General features: G+C 42.7%; 1 protein-coding gene across 1 annotated transcript in view; it reads left to right on the forward strand.

Moving 5' to 3' along the window:
• MED12 (mediator complex subunit 12) overlaps nt 1-16,925 on the forward strand; it is a 4,088,267-nt gene that overhangs the window by 703,544 nt on the left and 3,367,798 nt on the right. The window contains exon 9 of the mRNA XM_044054827.1: nt 5,770-5,869. Coding sequence (XP_043910762.1) covers nt 5,770-5,869 — 100 coding nt within the window. The remainder of the gene's footprint in view (nt 1-5,769; nt 5,870-16,925) is intronic.

Raw genomic sequence — 16,925 nt, forward strand, 5'->3', positions numbered from 1 at the left:
ACTCAAGACTGTTCCTTGTTCCAAGAAAAGAATCTCAATGGAGACCAATACTGGACTTGTCCGCATTAAACACCTTTCTCATAGTACCAAAGTTCAAAATGCTGACTCTACAGCAACTCCTTCCCATGCTGGGCAAGGAGTCGTGGCTGATTACTCTGGACCTCAAGGAGGCATACCTGCATGTCCCTATCAGACACAGCTGCAGAAGATACCTCAGATTTCTTGCAGGGCCAGAGCATTATCAATTCTCAGCATTGCCATTTGGCTTATCTACTGCGCCCAGAGTATTTACAAAATGCCTGGCTTCAGTAATTGCTCATTGCAGGCTCCAGGGTATACAAATTTACCCATACCTGGACGACTGCCTCATACAAGCGGACGACAAATTGATGTTGACAAAAAACCTGGATTATGTCATACGATTACTTCAAGCTCTGGGATACACAGTCAACTTCCAAAAGTCAAGACTGCAGCCATCCCAGCAAATAATCTTCTTAGGAGCCAAACTAGACAGCCTCTCAGATGGCTTACCTGACAGAAGACAAGCAAGAGAAGTTAACTCATTACTTCAAAGGTTTAGCAAAACTCACCCAGATGACTGCAAGGAGATTCCTACAGGCCCTGGGTTACATGGCATCTTGCATTTTACTGGTTCCATTAGCAAAACTACACATGAGGAAGCTTCAATGGTACCTAAAAAGCATTTGGTCTCAACACAGCAACAACTTGGAGACAATCATACCACTCATTCCATGCCTACAAAAGGAATTCCTATGGTGGGCCTCGGTGAGCCAGGAAAACACAGGTACGTCATTCAAAAAACCACAGATAACACAGACCATGACTACAGACGCCTCAGACCTTGGATGGGGGGGTGCACATGGAAGGCAGGTGTATACAAGTACAATGGTCTCCAAAGGAAACACATCTGCATATAAACCAAAAGGAAATGCTGGCAGTAATGCATGCCATCGAGGCTTTTCAACACCAACTCCAGCAAGGCCATTTAATGATACGGACAGACAACACCACTGTGATGTGGTACATAAACAAGCAGGGGGGCACCCACTCTTACCCCCTTTGCAGACTGACAATGCAGCTTTGGGAGAAATCGCTGAGCCTAAACATCCAGTTACAATCCCAGTTTGTTCCAGGAAAAGACAATGTGTTGGCGGACAGCCTAAGCAGGAATTTCACAGATCCACACGAGTGAAGGTTGCATCCGAAGGCCTTCAGACAACTCACTTCGACATGGGGCAAGCCAGAAGTGGACCTATTTGCCTCTCACCGCAACCATCTTCTACCAAAATTTTGCACAAGGACATACCATCCAAAAGCTTGGAAAATAGATGCCCTCTCATTCAACTGGAACTCCCTAGCAATCTATGCATTTCCACCTCTGCCACTGATGACCTCAGTATTACTAAAGATCAAAGCAGAGAAGCCCAAGGGAATCATAATAGCTCCGGATTGGCCAAGACAACACTGGTACCCACTACTACGGAGCATATGTCACACCAGGAGGTGGGCCCTCCCCCAGTGGCCTCTACTTTTGACTCAACACAATTTCGAAACACTGCATCCAAATCTTCAGACACTGCAGCTAACAGCCTGGGAGATCCCATAAATAACTTCAGCTTATCTCTCCCCAAGGAAGTTCAGCGGATACTAACAGAGGCTCGAAGACCATCCACCAGAAAGGTTTACTTAGCAAAGTGGAAAAGATTCAGCAATTGGAATACCAGCAAGGGACATGATGCATCATTGTTGAACATCCCACTCAACTTGGAATATTTGGCAGATATGTTAAAGAACGGCCTCTCATATTCTTCCATAAAGATACATGCATCTGCTATTTCAGCTAGATACAACACTGATCCTCCTGTTTTCTCTCACCCCTGACTAAGACAATTCCTCAGGGGAATCAAGAACATTAAGCCACTAAGAAAGGCCCCAGTGCCAGCCTGGGACCTCAATTTTGTATTAGAAAAAATGACTCTACCTCCTTTTGAGCCAGCAGCTTCAGTTGACTTGCAATTTCTCTCATGGAAGACCGCTTTCCTGTTGGCAATTACCTCAGCAAGAAGGGTTTCGGAGCTACAGGCCCTAATGGCAATACCACCCTTTATTATTTTCCACAGAGACAGGGTTTCATTAAGGACCAACCCTACTTTTATGCCAAAGGTGGTATCTAGGGTTTCTCTAAATCAAGCCATTCATCTGCCTGCTTTCTTCCCCAATCCTGAGAATAAGGGGGAAAGACTTTTGCATACCTTGGACATTCACAGACAACTTCGATACTACCTGGACAGAACCAAGGCCAGTAGGAAGTCTGAACAACTTTTTGTAGCTTACGCCCCTGCTGTCCAAGGAAAAGCAATTTCAAAACAGACTATTTATAAATGGATTGGACATTGCATCAGATTCTGTTATTCCTTTCATGGAAAGACTGTTCCAGCCAATGTGAGACCACATTCCACCAGAGCTACAGCCACCTCTACAGCATTCTTAAGAGGGGTGCCTACCAAGGACATTCTAGAAGCTGCTACATGGAGCTCCGTGCATACATTCTCCAAACACTACAATCTCCTCCTATATTCCAGATCTAGAGCAGGCTTTGCTTCGGCAGTCCTGCAGGGTTTGATTGCCACACCATCTCTTTCCTAGAGCATACCTCCTCCCCCAGCTAAGCTATGGTATTCTACCCACATTTTATGACTGCAGTTGCATTCTTGAAGGACATAGTACAGTTTTGTACCTACCACAAATGTAGATGTCCGATAGACATGCAATTGCAGTCGGATTTTCCCTCCCTCCATACCCCTCTATGCCTAGGGTCCACTCCTGTCCCTGTTACTCTTAGCTGGGGATATCTGTTATGGTGTATTTGTTTTATTGCTCATTTATTTGTTTGGAATTCTGTTTTTGTCTTCCAATTTGATTACAGTCTTCCTTGGAGGGCACCTGGCATCTGGGGCAAGAAACACTGAAGAAAATGGCGTCGGCTGATGCTTATGTACTCCAGCCGCTCTGACGTCGGAGAGAAATGCGACATCAGCCGACGTCGGACCCAGACTTTGGAATCAGGCCGACCGAGGGTTGCCTGAGGCAGGACAACCCCACATGTTATGACTGCAGTTGCATGTCTATCGGACATCTACATTTATGGTAGGTACAAAACTGTACTTTACCCTCCCTCCAGTCCTCTGTTTTTCTCTTACTATACCTTTACTTTCTTTTACTATGCTTAAAAGCCTTTTTGGTGTATTTCTTTTGTTTGGAGGTACATTTTTTGTGTTTTATATTTATATATATATATATATATATATATATATATATATATATATATGCGGGGCACCTGACATCTGGGCAAGAAAAACTGATGTAATGGCATCGGCTGCTTGTTTTATACCCCTGACGACCTGACATCATGGAAGATGGGTCAGCAGCCGACGCAGGACCCAAGACTTTGTTAATCAGGCCGACGGAGGACAACCTGCCAGCAGATTACCCAAATGTAATGACTGCAACACTCTAACATCTACATTTATGGTAAGTGTACACAACTGTGCTTTCTATTTACACAGGACCAAAACCTTTCACAAATCTGAGTAGTTTGTGTCCTTTTCTAAACCTTTTTTGGCTAAACCTATCTCCAGTGTTACCATTGCTAGGTGACTGTCCCTTTGTATCCGTCAGATCTACAAGGATAAAGGTTTGTCTCCTCTGGGTTAGGTTAAAGCTCACTCGACTAGGTCCATGGCTACTTCTGTGGCCTTTTGGTCGAGAGTATTAGACATTTGTTTTGTGGCTAGTTGGTCCTCATCTCGTACCTTTATTTCTCACTGTAAATTGAATTTGATGTCTAGAAGGAGAGCATCCTTTGGTTCCACGGTGCTCCAGAATGTCCTTCCTTGATGGCCACCCAGGTATTTTAGTAGCTGGGGTCTCTGTCCCACAGGTTGTGAAGTAAACTACTTCAGATAAAGAAGTTGTGTATTCACCATAACGTTCCTTCTGAGTAGTTCTACTTCATTTGTCTTCAACCGTCCCTCCTTCCTTCCCCCTGACCTTACCATATGGACAGCATTATAGCTGGTTTTAGGTGTGTAAGTTTTTTTTTTTTTTTTTTTTTTTTGAGGTTTGGTTGTTCAGTGTAAGGTGCAGCAAACTCTATCTGGGGATTGGAAGGTATTGGTGGGGTATTATGGGTAAGGGGAGAAGCTTGGAGCTCAGAGCAGATGCTAGTGAAGTTGCCGTCTCGGATCCAATACAAATCCGGTACCCACAGGTTGAAGACTAATGAACTAGAACTACTCAGATGGAACTTTTTTTCATGCTGCTTCAGGAAAGTGCTCAGTTGTGTGCTTGCAGTCCAGGCCTTATGATAGAGGAGCAATACCGAGTGATGCATACTCCTCTGTGAAGCCCTTATTTCATTTCCTGCCTAATCATTTGTTAGTAGATGTCCAGAAAACTAATTCCCAGGTGCAGAGATCTGGTGGTATATCCGCTGTTAAATGAAATTGCCAGGTATGCTTGGAAGCACCAGTACTGCATAAAGCCTTAAACTTTCAGTGTTTTTTCTGTCTAGGCTTTGAGCACAACTTGGATAATTGTAGTGTCTGCCTGAGGAGGTTTGCCAGATTGCAAAGAAAAAACAGTTAGCCTTTCAAGTGCAGTAGACCAAAGAGTTCCTTGCAGCCTTGCTAAAATCTGACATGCCTGCTGACTTGTAATAGAAAGGTGGCTCAGATTTCTGGCTAAAATGAGAATGTCCATAGGAAGGAAACCCTTGAAATTTCATGTTCAGAGTTCAGTCAAAGGGTGACAACTTGCTGGAAGCAGTTATATAGCCCTGGCTTTGATGTCTGCGTCTGCTGCCAAGGCTTCTGTCATTGGCCTTCAGGAGTCCATCATACCTGTGGCTTCTCGCACTAGTTGCCATCCCAAAGACCAAGAATTGTGCTCATCATTTGATGCCAATTCACTGTCATTTGCTTTAGAAGACAGTCTCATTAAAGAAGGGAGAGCAAAATCCCTATTTTCATTGTCAAAGATGCTGACAACTTCAAGTTGGAATACACACACACACACACTCCTCTGAAAATCCCCAGTGGTTGTCATTCACCTAATATTCTGGTGCCTGTACCAGAGGTGGTGCTTTTATTCAAAGCTTGTCTCTAGGTGGGTTTGCCCCCTATAGCCCCAGCTAGCTTTCCTCCCAGGATTGTGCCACGTTGTTTCGTGGTTTCCTTCATCTCCTTTGTAGCCTGCAGCCCAATGTAGTGTGGCTCCCCTGACTTAGACCCTCTTCTGCCATGAGGAAAAAGGCCTCCACTGTGAGAGAGACTCATTCTGATCCTGATAAATAAGACAAAATGGACTGCAGTTTCCTCCCCTCTAGGCTTTCACACAAATAGTGAAAATACTTTGGCCTTTGATTCTTAACCAGGGAGTATTTCATTTGTGGGCAAGATCAGTCATGAAAGATGACTTCAAGTGGAAGTCTGCGGAGGTCTTTTGGTAACAAATGGTGAAAATCATATTAATATGTACATTATGAATATGATGTCTTTTTGCATTCGTGTACTTTGTATGTACTTTAGATATGTTCCTTTCATGGGAACCTAGTGATGGCTTACAATTTTATGGAACTACCATCTATTTTTTTCTTTGAGAACCTGGGGGTTAATGGTAGTTTATACTGTTTCATGTTGTGATCAAATTTCTCTAAGGCTATCTTATCTTTTTTATTTTATTTTACAGGTGCGTGCAAAGCTTCGAGAAATTGAGCAGCAAATTAAGGAACGAGGGCAGGCAGTAGAAGTCAGATGGTCATTTGATAAGTGCCAGGAGACCACAGCAGGTAATGGATTTTACAGCCTTTTTCTTGGCAGTGCCAACAGATTAGCCTATGTGAAGGACTATACAGAGTCTGTTGCTGGAGGGATGGCTTTTTCTGTTTCACATAAGTATTTTTCATTTATCTGATGTGCTGTAAGTCTTGTTTGAGCTAAACAAGTTATGGGAAGTCTGTAGGCTGTTTAGGAACTAACTGTACTTCAGTACATTCAGTTATGGCAACTCTTGGCGAGACTCTTTTCTCTTAACTCATTTACTCCAGTGGAGCTCAGGAAGTTTACACTGTAACTTCCAATGGGTGGAGCCTAAGCATTTTGACAGAATCAAATTATGTCCTCACATTTCAAACAAATGTTCATATCTCTGGAACCATAGGGGTTATGAAAAGTGTGAATGGCAAACCCTTCAGCAGAAACTATTTTTATACTGGTAGTATTCTTTAGCTTCCAGGTCTTAAACTCATGGTAAATATAGTAACAGTTATGTTTGTAGTATTTTATAAAAAACTTAGAATATCTGAGCAACCACTCAAGTTGCACACATGCTGTCAGCAGCAATTTTTAATGTAGGTGAGAACTTTCATATGGGGCTAATGAGTTCTGTGTTTCTTGGTCGTTCAGATATTTAGAAAAATGTGAAATTGTCTATATAAATTAATATCACAGTTAATATGTCTTTACCTGCACTAGTAAGAGGTCAAATAATAATGCAGTTGAATTTGCTGTTATGTAAATTTTAGGATGAAATCTTTTAAAACATTGTATAGCATGGTTTTGGAATTATTGATGCAGATATGTACAAGCAATATTTCACACCTAAAGGCATCAGTAGGAGTTAACTGCAGATGCACCTGGAGGCGTCACTCAGATGTAATGAGTTAATTACAAAGTTTTAAGGTAACTTTTTAAAAATTTTAAACGGAAAAAGCCATCAATTCAACAGATTCAAGTAGTGCAGTAATTAATGGTCTAGTTTCAGTGAACAGATTGCACTTGTTTAAATATTAATTTTTCCACTTAATTGTTATATTCACTTCATATCATGCTCTTTCAGTATTAAAATTCTTTGTACCCACTTACTGTCATGCCTGCCATTCATGGCTTCACGATTTCTTTTTTCACCACATTTCTGTGCCTTTTTTCTTTAAACTGTCCCCACAATCTCTGTGTTTTAGTGGTGTTTGCTTCAAAAACTAGTCCATCTTCATTTATTGGTTTTGGTTTCTATTTATTTTCTCCCTCGTGTAGCAGTAGGCTTGGCAAAGTCTTAGTGTATTTAACTTCCTGTGAATCCCAACTTCAGGTTAACCACATCAACCCCTAATCTAATTTTATTTGCTCATCAAATATCTGATTCACTGTGCCCTTTATTCGGTGCTTAAAACAGTTTAGTTTTGAGTAGGACCAAAACATTTGGTTCCAACCACCTGTTTTCATTCATTTAAATGAGCATTTTTGGAGCTTGCTGTGTGTATAGAAGTACTTATTTAAACACTCCCATATGAAGATTCTAGATGTTATGGACTTGGTTGCACACCTTGATATACTTCTAATCTCTCCATCACTCCAGTGTCAATTCTATACCTGTTTTCTTACTTGTGTGGTTCCCTGTAACACTTTGCAAGCCCTAATAATCGTTTTCTATGTACTTCTGATTTTCTTTAACTTTACTTAAAAAAAACTTCCTTTGCTACAAATTGAATTGCTTTTTTGCTTGTCCCCAGTTAATTGTCTTACCCCAACTCTATTCCCCAAACCTGCGTACTTTACTGCACTTTTTCCAGGAATACTTTCCCTCCTCTTCTCTCTACTACACCTGTTCATGCAGGCATAATTTCTTTTCCCATTTCATAACTTTTTAACCTAGAAATCTTCTAATTACTTTTGAAGCAATATTTCGACTGGGTTCATAGTGTCAGTCTGTCCCTTGGTGGCTTGCTGTATGCTAGTATCATATTTCCATTTCACCCTATAGCCACCACACTGTGATGGATATTGGTCTTATCTGTGTGGCTTTATAGTAAATTTGTAGGCCTGGTAAACCTAGGGTCCCTTGCATACTAATAACATTTTCTGCCACTTCCTTGCCACTGTAGCACAGAGGGATGGTGTCCTGACTGTATGCAGGGGGTTTGAATTTGATTATTGGCTCCGGAATTGGAAGAGCCGGGAAGAAAGGATTAGTGAAGGGTCATGGGCCACTCGTCTCTCCTATGGGAGCACAGGGTTGTGTGCACACAGAGGCACACTGGGTGGTGCAGTCTTCCTGTCAGAGACTGACGAGACCGTTGCGTATGACATAGGAGAGGGGCAGGGCTGTTTAGTGGGAATATTCCTTGTGGAAGGGAATGGACATTCTCTATTGGCAGCCCAGTACACACCCCTCCCCAACATCTCACTGAATGTGTGTGAGGTTAGGGATAGGGAAAAAAATGGAAGAAGCTTGATCAGCCCCTTTGGCTGCCTGGATAATGATTTCAATTTATCTGTTCCTACCTGGTGAAGGGAAATGAATGAATGAGCTGATTTGACTGAGGAAAGGGTCCAGTGGTCGTCAGGCAGTGGAGCAAAAAAGTTGTAAACAAAAATTTTTTTCTCCCACTTGACCTCAGCATGCTTCCCTTCCACATAATTTTATTTCCTTCCCTAGTGACCCCCTCTGCTTTTCCTTAGAGGTACAAAAAATCTTGTCTCACATTCAATACTAATGGCACTGTAAATATCCTTAGTGCTAGAAACATGTTGTGAGATCTATTGATGTCCTATTCCTATGTTGCAGTATTCTTGTTGTGGGATTTTCCGCCTCAAGTGACCCTTACTTCGGCTCCTATACAAAAACTTCAGCTTGGCTGTTGCAGCTTCATGGGACGTCAATGTAAATGTGATGTCTGCAAGTAAAGACCCCAGAACCTTTCAGCTGCAGATGACCGACGCATTGTGTGCTTTGCTCCAACACAAACGTCTAAAAAGCCAAGTACCCTGTTGTGTTTTTTTTTTTTTTAATTGTCTTGCTAAGCTTGGTTTGTTGTAGCTAGCCATAGCCGATGTCGGCAAAAAAGGTGAATGCCAGTGCGGGCTCCAGATTCCCCATAAAGATTCACATGACCGCTGCCTTTTTTGCTTAGGCCTGGGAGCACGACCACAATGCCTGCTCCATTTGCCAATCTTTTGTACCGAAGACCCTGTGCAGCCATCTGGCTGGCCTTAATCTTTATTTGGAGAACCAACGACTTAAGCGTTTAGCCCTTAGGATGGATCCCAATTTAGTGGCATCGACAGACCCTCAGCGTAAGAAAGCCATGTTTCTTAGGCCCTCTACCTGTGCTGCTCCTCTACGGGATGCTCTGCCATCTTCCGATTCAGTAGTTGAGGGTCGCTCAGAAGAACACTCTACTTCAGTGGCGACCTTTGTGGAAGCCGTTTTGCATACGATGACCGGTACATCACCGTAGCCAGCCCAGACCCTGACTACCGTTGTGGTCAAGGGGGAACCAGACTTAGAGCCTCAGACCGGGATCCCTTCTGTAACATCTGACTCCAGGCCTATGCCCAATTCCACTCCGTCCAAAAGAAAACAAAAAGCCAAACATTTGACCATGTCCAAGGAAGTACTACCTGACTTGCAGTCCTTCACTTCCTCCTTGATGCAGGATTCATGGCCCTCAGGCCTTCAGCCTCATCTACCTCCACTCTCAACCACTGCTAAACCCTAGATCTGCTTTTGCTGCTTCTCTCCCCCCTCCAGCCTCTCAGGATAGGGAAGAAGAGCAAGACACTGATTATTCCTCCTCTGAGGAATCCATCTCTTACACCTAACAAATTGCTTCCCCCAGGAGTGCTACTTCCCAGATGCAGAATCTGTTGAGGGAGACTCTCCTCCAGTGGATATTACATTTGGTGAAACTATCACCAAATTATTTCAGATGGGACACCTCTCATGTCTGAAACCTAGAAAAGGTAATTTGAATTGTTACAGGTAGAATCCCCCTCACCTTCTGCTATCCCACCAGTCATCCCTGCATACTTAGATGCAGTGAAGAAAGCATCCAAGACTCCAGACTTACAGCCACCTGCCCCCAAATGCCCAGAGCACTTTTACAAGGTGCCGGAGAATCAGAAATTTGTAATCCTTTCTAAATCTTTTCTTACAGGTACCTACCTTCAGAATGCTGTCGCTCCCAAGCCTCCTTCCTCTCATACCTGCCAAGGCTTTCATGGCCACATTGGATCTAAAAGAGGCTTACTTGCACATTCCCATACTACCCTCCCACAGAAAATATTTGTTTCTCTGGACTCTCCTCTCATTTTCAATTTCCTGCCTTGCCATTTGGTCTGTCCACTGCCCCCAGAGTATTCACAAAATGCCTACCACCTCCCATTGCAGAACACAAGTAATTCAGATTTATCCCTACCTAGATGACATCTTGATCCTGGCAGACTGCCAAGAACCCCTTTCTGTCCATCTGCTATTCACTATGTCCCTTCTACAAAATCTGGAGTTTACACACAACCTCCCAAAGTCATCCCTAACCCCAGAGCAAGACAAGATATTTCTGGGTTGCAGAATCAGGACAGACCTAATGAAGGCTTTTCTACCCCACAAGACAGTCGGCTCTCTGACCTCCCATTTCAAAGCCCTGCTGCAGACCCATGAAATCAGTGCATGGTAATTTTTAAAGACCCTGAGCCTTATGGCAGCAACCATCCCTATGCTGCCACTTGCCAGATTGCATATGCGAAAGCTACAGTGGTATCCAAAAAACATTTGGTCCCAACACCATCATCCCCTGGAACAAGAAATCACACGCTTTCCCTGTCTAAAGACAGAGGTTCACTGGTGGATTCAACAAGTGCAGCTCAATCCTGGCTCAGTCCCCTTCAGCCCCCACTTCCAACTCGGGTAATGCATACCGATGCATCAGACTCAGGATGGGGAGCCACCTTGACATCCTACAGGGTTCGAGCAGAATAGCACCCTTCTCTGAAGGCCAAACACACCAATGTGAGAGAAATGACAGCAGTTCTCTTGGCCTTGAAAACCTTCAGCCCCCTGCTTCTACCAGGTGTGCTCCTAATAGTTGCAGACAACACCACAGTAATGTGTTATCTCAACAAGCAGGAAGGGACAAGAGCTTACCTCCTGTGCAGACTAACCTTGTGGATTAGGGAGCTAGCCTCTTGCCACAACCTGTCCCTGCAGGCATCCTACATCCCCTTGCAGGACCTGCTGAGCAGAACATCTTCCCCACAACACAAATGTATGCTTGACAGAACAGTCTTCCTGGGTATAGTCCACCTGTGGGGCACTCCTCAAGTAGACATGTTTGCCCCCCCCCCCCCAGAACAGACAACTGCAGACCTTCTGCACCAAGTACTACTCCCCTCTAGCCTGCAGAGTAGACGCTTACAGCATCTCTTGGAAGGGGAAGTTTCTGTATGCCCCTCTTCCCACTGATTCAAAATGTCCTCCTGAAAATCAGTAGAGACTAATCAAAAATCTTGTTGATGATTCCCTGCTGGCCAAGGCAGCACTTGTTCCCCCTACTTTACAATCTAGCCCAGGGCAGTCACGACAAGTTACCCCACAAGGTGGACCTTCTGACTCAACAAAAGGGAACTCTCATCCACCCACACTTACAGATGCCGTCACTGATACTGTGGGTGATAAACTTTTAATTCTCCTCAGGCACCACTACTATGAGAACGTGCTTTCAGTCCTGAGGGAGGCCTGGAAACCTACTACAAAATAATCATACCTAACTAAATGGGAAAGATTCTCAAAATGGTGTCGAGACAAGGGTAGGGACCTGTGCATTGCAGACCCCCCCTTAGTCCTAGCTTACATGTGTCAACTTATAAAAGGTGGACTATCACACACTTGAGTTAAAGTTCATCTCTCCGCAATCTCAGCCTGCCTACCTCTAGAACCACCCCTGCTAGCCAGGCTCGATGTTAAGCTTTTCTTAAAAGGGCTCCTACACATTAGGCCCCAAAGGAAACCCATCCCACCAATCTGAGACCTGAACTTCATTATGGAAAAGCTAGCCCAGCACCCTTTTGAATCTGCTGGGACAGCTACCCTTCAGATGTGTACTTGGAAAATAATCCTGCTAGTGGCCATAACTTCAGCCAGAAGGGTGTCAGAACTACAGGCCTTAATGGCCTTTCCCCCCTTCTATGACTTTCCACAAGGACAGGCTAACACTTAGAACTAACCCCTCCTTCATGCCTAGGATCGTCAACGATTTGTCCTTAAACCAGTCTGTTCACCTGTCCACTTTCTTTCCCTCTCCCACCAACGAAGGGGAAAAGATTCTTCACTCCCTGGATGTACACAGTTGAGATTCTACCTGGACAAAACAAAGTCCATTAGGAAATCCACTCAGCTCTTTATTTCATACCACCCCAAGGCCATGGTCAAGACAGTCTCCAAACAAACCATCACCTGCTGGATCAGACAAGCCATTTGCTTTTGTTACTCTCACCATGGCAAAAAACTCCCACTAGGAGTCAAAGCTCACTCCACCAGAGGAATGGCAGCTTCCAAAACCTTCATCACAGGTCTGGACACTGCTTCCATTATGGAAGCAGCTACATGGTCCACCGTACACAGCTTCACCAAACACTACAAACTAGACAATGTCTCCAGAGCACAAGCATGATTTGCCAGGGCAATAATACAGGGATTCTTAGAATCAGCCTCTTCTTCCACCACCCTTCCTTCCAGCTAAGCTGCAGTACTGTCCCACAACAAGAATACTGCAACATAGGAATAGGACATAAAATAGTTGTGTAAAATCTTACCATAACCATAGATGTCCTTCTCTTCTATGTTGCAGTATTCATTCCTTCCCTCCCTCCCGCCAAAACTCCCTTCTTTCATTACTCAGTACAGCATACCCTTAGCCTCCTGGTACCCTGTTCTTTGCCCTGGGAGCCTATGAAAACTACATAAGGTCCCTAGAGCCCTAGACCTGACATCAGTTGCATACACTCCTGCTGGGGCTTATACTCCTCCTGCTGATCTTTCAGGTTCTGTGGTCTTTGCGTGCAGACGTCACATTTAAGGAACCTAGTTTATGGCCCTACGTGTGATGTCCCATGCAGCTGCAACAGCCAAGCTGAAGCGTTTGTATAAGAGCCGACGTACGGGTTGCCTGTGGGGGAAAATCCCACAAGAATACTGCAGCATGGAAGAGAGGGACATCTATGGTTATGGTAAGATTTTACATAACTATTCTTTAACGCTCTGCATCTTGTCCATTACATTTTCATATGTTTCCTTTGGTGCCAGATTTCTTTTTAAGCAAATTCTTGATATTTCTCTTGTAATTTACCTATAATAAGCAGTAATTTTCTACTAATGTGTGGGTTATAGTTACCCGGGATTGTTTAGGTTCTGATATTCCTGTAATGCTTTACTAGTCTGGATATATCTTCCTCTGGATTAGAGCTTTAGTACATCATCTACAGGTTGTATATTTTTCCTGCCCACTGTTGTATTCATACCCTTGAATTTGCAGACTTCTACTCTTCTCACCAAAGGTTGTAGATAAAGGACAAGTTGATGTGGTGATATATGGATCCCCTACCTTATTTCCTTATATAATCTAAAATTATCCAGTACCTCCCCTGTAGATTATTCTTGTAGTTGATTTGTCATACCCCTTTAGAATTATACGAGATATTTTTTTATGGGAACTTAAACTTCAGAATTGTCAAGTATTTTCAACAAATGCCATCTCTGCATCGTCTCAGTAGCAGCCCTGGTTCAGTTAAGTACTAGATGATCAGCCTGCAGACCATTACAAGCCTAGCCAGAAACAGCCTATTCAAAAGTTACCTCTAGCTTCAAGGAGGGTAAGACAGGATAGACTGTGGGAAAATTTGAGGCTGTGCATCTGATATCTTGGTTAATTTTAGAGATGGCAGTGGTGCTGCTTTTCTTGACATGTAGTAGAAATTTGTTCCAGAACTGAAGAATACATTGGGATGTGAATCTGTCACAGCAACATGTCTTTATCTACCGATGAAGGATTAGTTCCTTTAAATGAGTATTTGAGGTGCCATTAGTTCTGTGAAGGAATAAGAGATCAAATTGGGTTGGATCTTTCATGGCTGGAATGGCTAGGCACAGATCTCCATGGAAGAGACTGAATACACAGAGAGAGCTTACCGTTTCTCCTGATGACTAAAAATTTCTGAGGCCCTCATCTTTCTAGTTATGAATCTGAAGCCTCAAAAATTGTGTGGTATATTTAGACAGATGCTTTCCAAAAGGAGTATTATATTTAGTAATTGGTCTGATAAGTAACAAGTAAAGGGAAATTAAGACTTCTTTGGATCTAGTGGAGCTAATAGATGAACTATGCCAAAGGCTTTCCGAACTGCTGCAGAGGCCTTCTGGTGAAATAAGGAATTATCAGACAGCACAAGATACTTACTGTAATGTTGGATTTGAGAGATGCATGACCTGTTGGTTCTGCATCTTGTTTGAATTCTCAGTGTTTTGCATACATTGCCTTCTACAAAACCACACGTCTAAATAATTTAGGTATACAGTATAGTACTTCTATTTCCTAGGAGTCCACAAATTACTTAATATTGTAGTGTAGTATTGATGTTGGCTAATAAGATTCGGCATTTGTTGTACTTTTCTCCCTTTTTCCAAGATCCTGAATCTCACTACTTTTTAAATTGTACAGTACTTTCAGTTTTGAAGCACGTTAGAAAACTGTTTTACCTCCGTGATTTTCCTTTGTTGCTTTTGTATGTGCTGTTTCAAATTTCACATTTCTGTGAGTGCTACTGTCACTTTTTTCCATTCCTTTGATACTGGTAGATAAATTCTGTATTGTTTATTTTTTTGCCCTTGTGTTTTCTTTTCACTGTATAGGGTCTTGTAGAACTCCCTGAAGTTTATTATTCTCCCAGGGTTCTTTGTTTTGTTACTGTGCCTTTTGAGCCACCTTGTTGCTTTAATGTTTGAGCCAGTAATTTTATATTTTTGGTGTGGACTTTTGTAGTTTTTAAGTCATGTGCTTGAACCTTTTTGCTTTGTCTAGGTAACTTTTGACAGTGTACTGTGTTTTGTAATGCCCCAGTCTTTCCCAAGCCTTCAGAACATTTCTTGTTGCTTGCCTTCTGGATATCTTTTTAATTAAAAGACAGTTTTTTTAGAGATGGCAACAAGTATAGACCATGATCGGAGAATATCTAAGGTTGGAATTAAACATCCGATAGGTAATGTAAAACTTTCAGAACTGGGGCAGGCAATCTGTCCAAACCTTTACCACTTGCGAAACCCTAGTTCACTTTTTTCTATACCTATTAGATTGCCTTTGAGCAGATGTGGTGATAGAAATCACTGTCAGAAAAGCATTGGCACTTTACCTGCGTTACATCTTGGAGCAACCACAGAAGGGAAAGACAGCACCATTTTGGTAGGTCAGACCTTTAGTGGAATTTGTAGGAGATTAGAGTGGAGAAGAGCACCGTCTAGGCAAAAAACAGCAGCATGAATGACTGTCCTTGTGTAGTCTGACTTTCTGTATGAATGTTAGAGGAAAATGTGTACCATGAAGGACGTCTTTTGACCAGTTGAGTTGTGGACATTTTACCATTCCTTCTTTGAACATAATCATGGGGAAAAAAGAAGTTGAGATATTTGGTGTTGGTTAATGAGGTACCAAAGGAGTTGCACACACTAAAGAAACTCTGTGGTAGAGAATTTTGGGTTGAGTGACATCTGGGGCATAAGGAGGAGCAACTTACCAGAAGTGCATTTGCTTCCCCAGAGATGTACTTCAGTATTAAATCATTTTGATTGGATTACACTCTGTCACATACTTATGGTCTTGTGACCCAAGGAATAAGAGCTAGTGCTACACCAGACTTCTGTCATGATTTTTTTTTTTTTTTTTATTTGAGCAATAATTACTATCTTGGGAAGGAGCCCCAAAAGACCATGCGTAACAGAAAGAACCACTGTCTTCTCAAGGAAGTTGATGTAATGTTGAGACTTTTGTGGCATTCATGTCCCTTGAGCTGTATGCTTATGATGCCCCCCCCCCACCTTATGGCAATGCAGTAGTGATTAGTTTCACATGAGGGATCTGAAATTGGAAGAGATTCCGTGGCCTAAAGCTTGTTTGATTTAGCAAGTAATGCTTGCTCACTGAAGAAGGCTGGTTAGCCGAAACCAATCTGAACAAAGTATTCATGTGATTATTATTTTTTAAGTGCTTGGTGTACTTTATGCTGGCCACTGGTGTTTGATTTAGCAAGTAGACCTGACAAGTGACAGTCTGTTGGCAATTCAGATAGGGTGGAGAAGAGACTGGAATGCTGAGACTACAGAAACTGGAGAGTCCACTGGAAGGGCTGTCATGGAAATCTGGCATGGGGGACCATGTACTTGATGCGGTCATCAGCCAAGAAATCTTTAACACCTTTATTACAAATTGTTACTTAAGATGTAGGCAAACATGCAGTAACGGAAAAGAAAAAAACATTTTTCTATTTAAATACAATATCCATCACATATATTTTCTTTGCCATTATCAGTCCAGCATTACAAAACAAAATTGCTGAATTCCTGCTTTCCCTTAAACCTCACTCCTGCTCTGCGTGTATTTTTCCCAAAATTAAAATTTCCTTTGAAATTTGCTCCTTTTTCTAAAGATCCCTCTTCCAGTTCTTTTATATAGCTTGTACAATCTAGGACTATTTAACATAAGTTCAATAGTCCGAATCCACAATCACCGAGCACACTTTAACAAAAGCACTTTCACTTAAAAAGCTCTTTCTTTAAAGTGCGTCAAAAAAACAAACAAATCTACTTTTATGCAGGGGAACAAGACACCCTGCTCTCCAAATGTGGGGGGCTGTGCCCCCCACCCCACTTTAATATTCTCACTCCGAGATCGCACTACAATGAGGAAAAGGGAATATTCCCTTATCCGCACCATAGTTCGATCTCCACAACAGTCATTCCCCCACTACTCCCTCTAGCTGCAGGCATACTTCCGCAAAAGTGCTTTTTCGGTAAAAAGCACTTTC

The sequence above is a fragment of the Protopterus annectens genome, chromosome 13.part0, assembly GCF_019279795.1.
Source record: "Protopterus annectens isolate FY-2018-M chromosome 13.part0, PAN1.0, whole genome shotgun sequence".
NCBI classification, from domain to species: Eukaryota; Metazoa; Chordata; order Ceratodontiformes; family Protopteridae; genus Protopterus; species Protopterus annectens.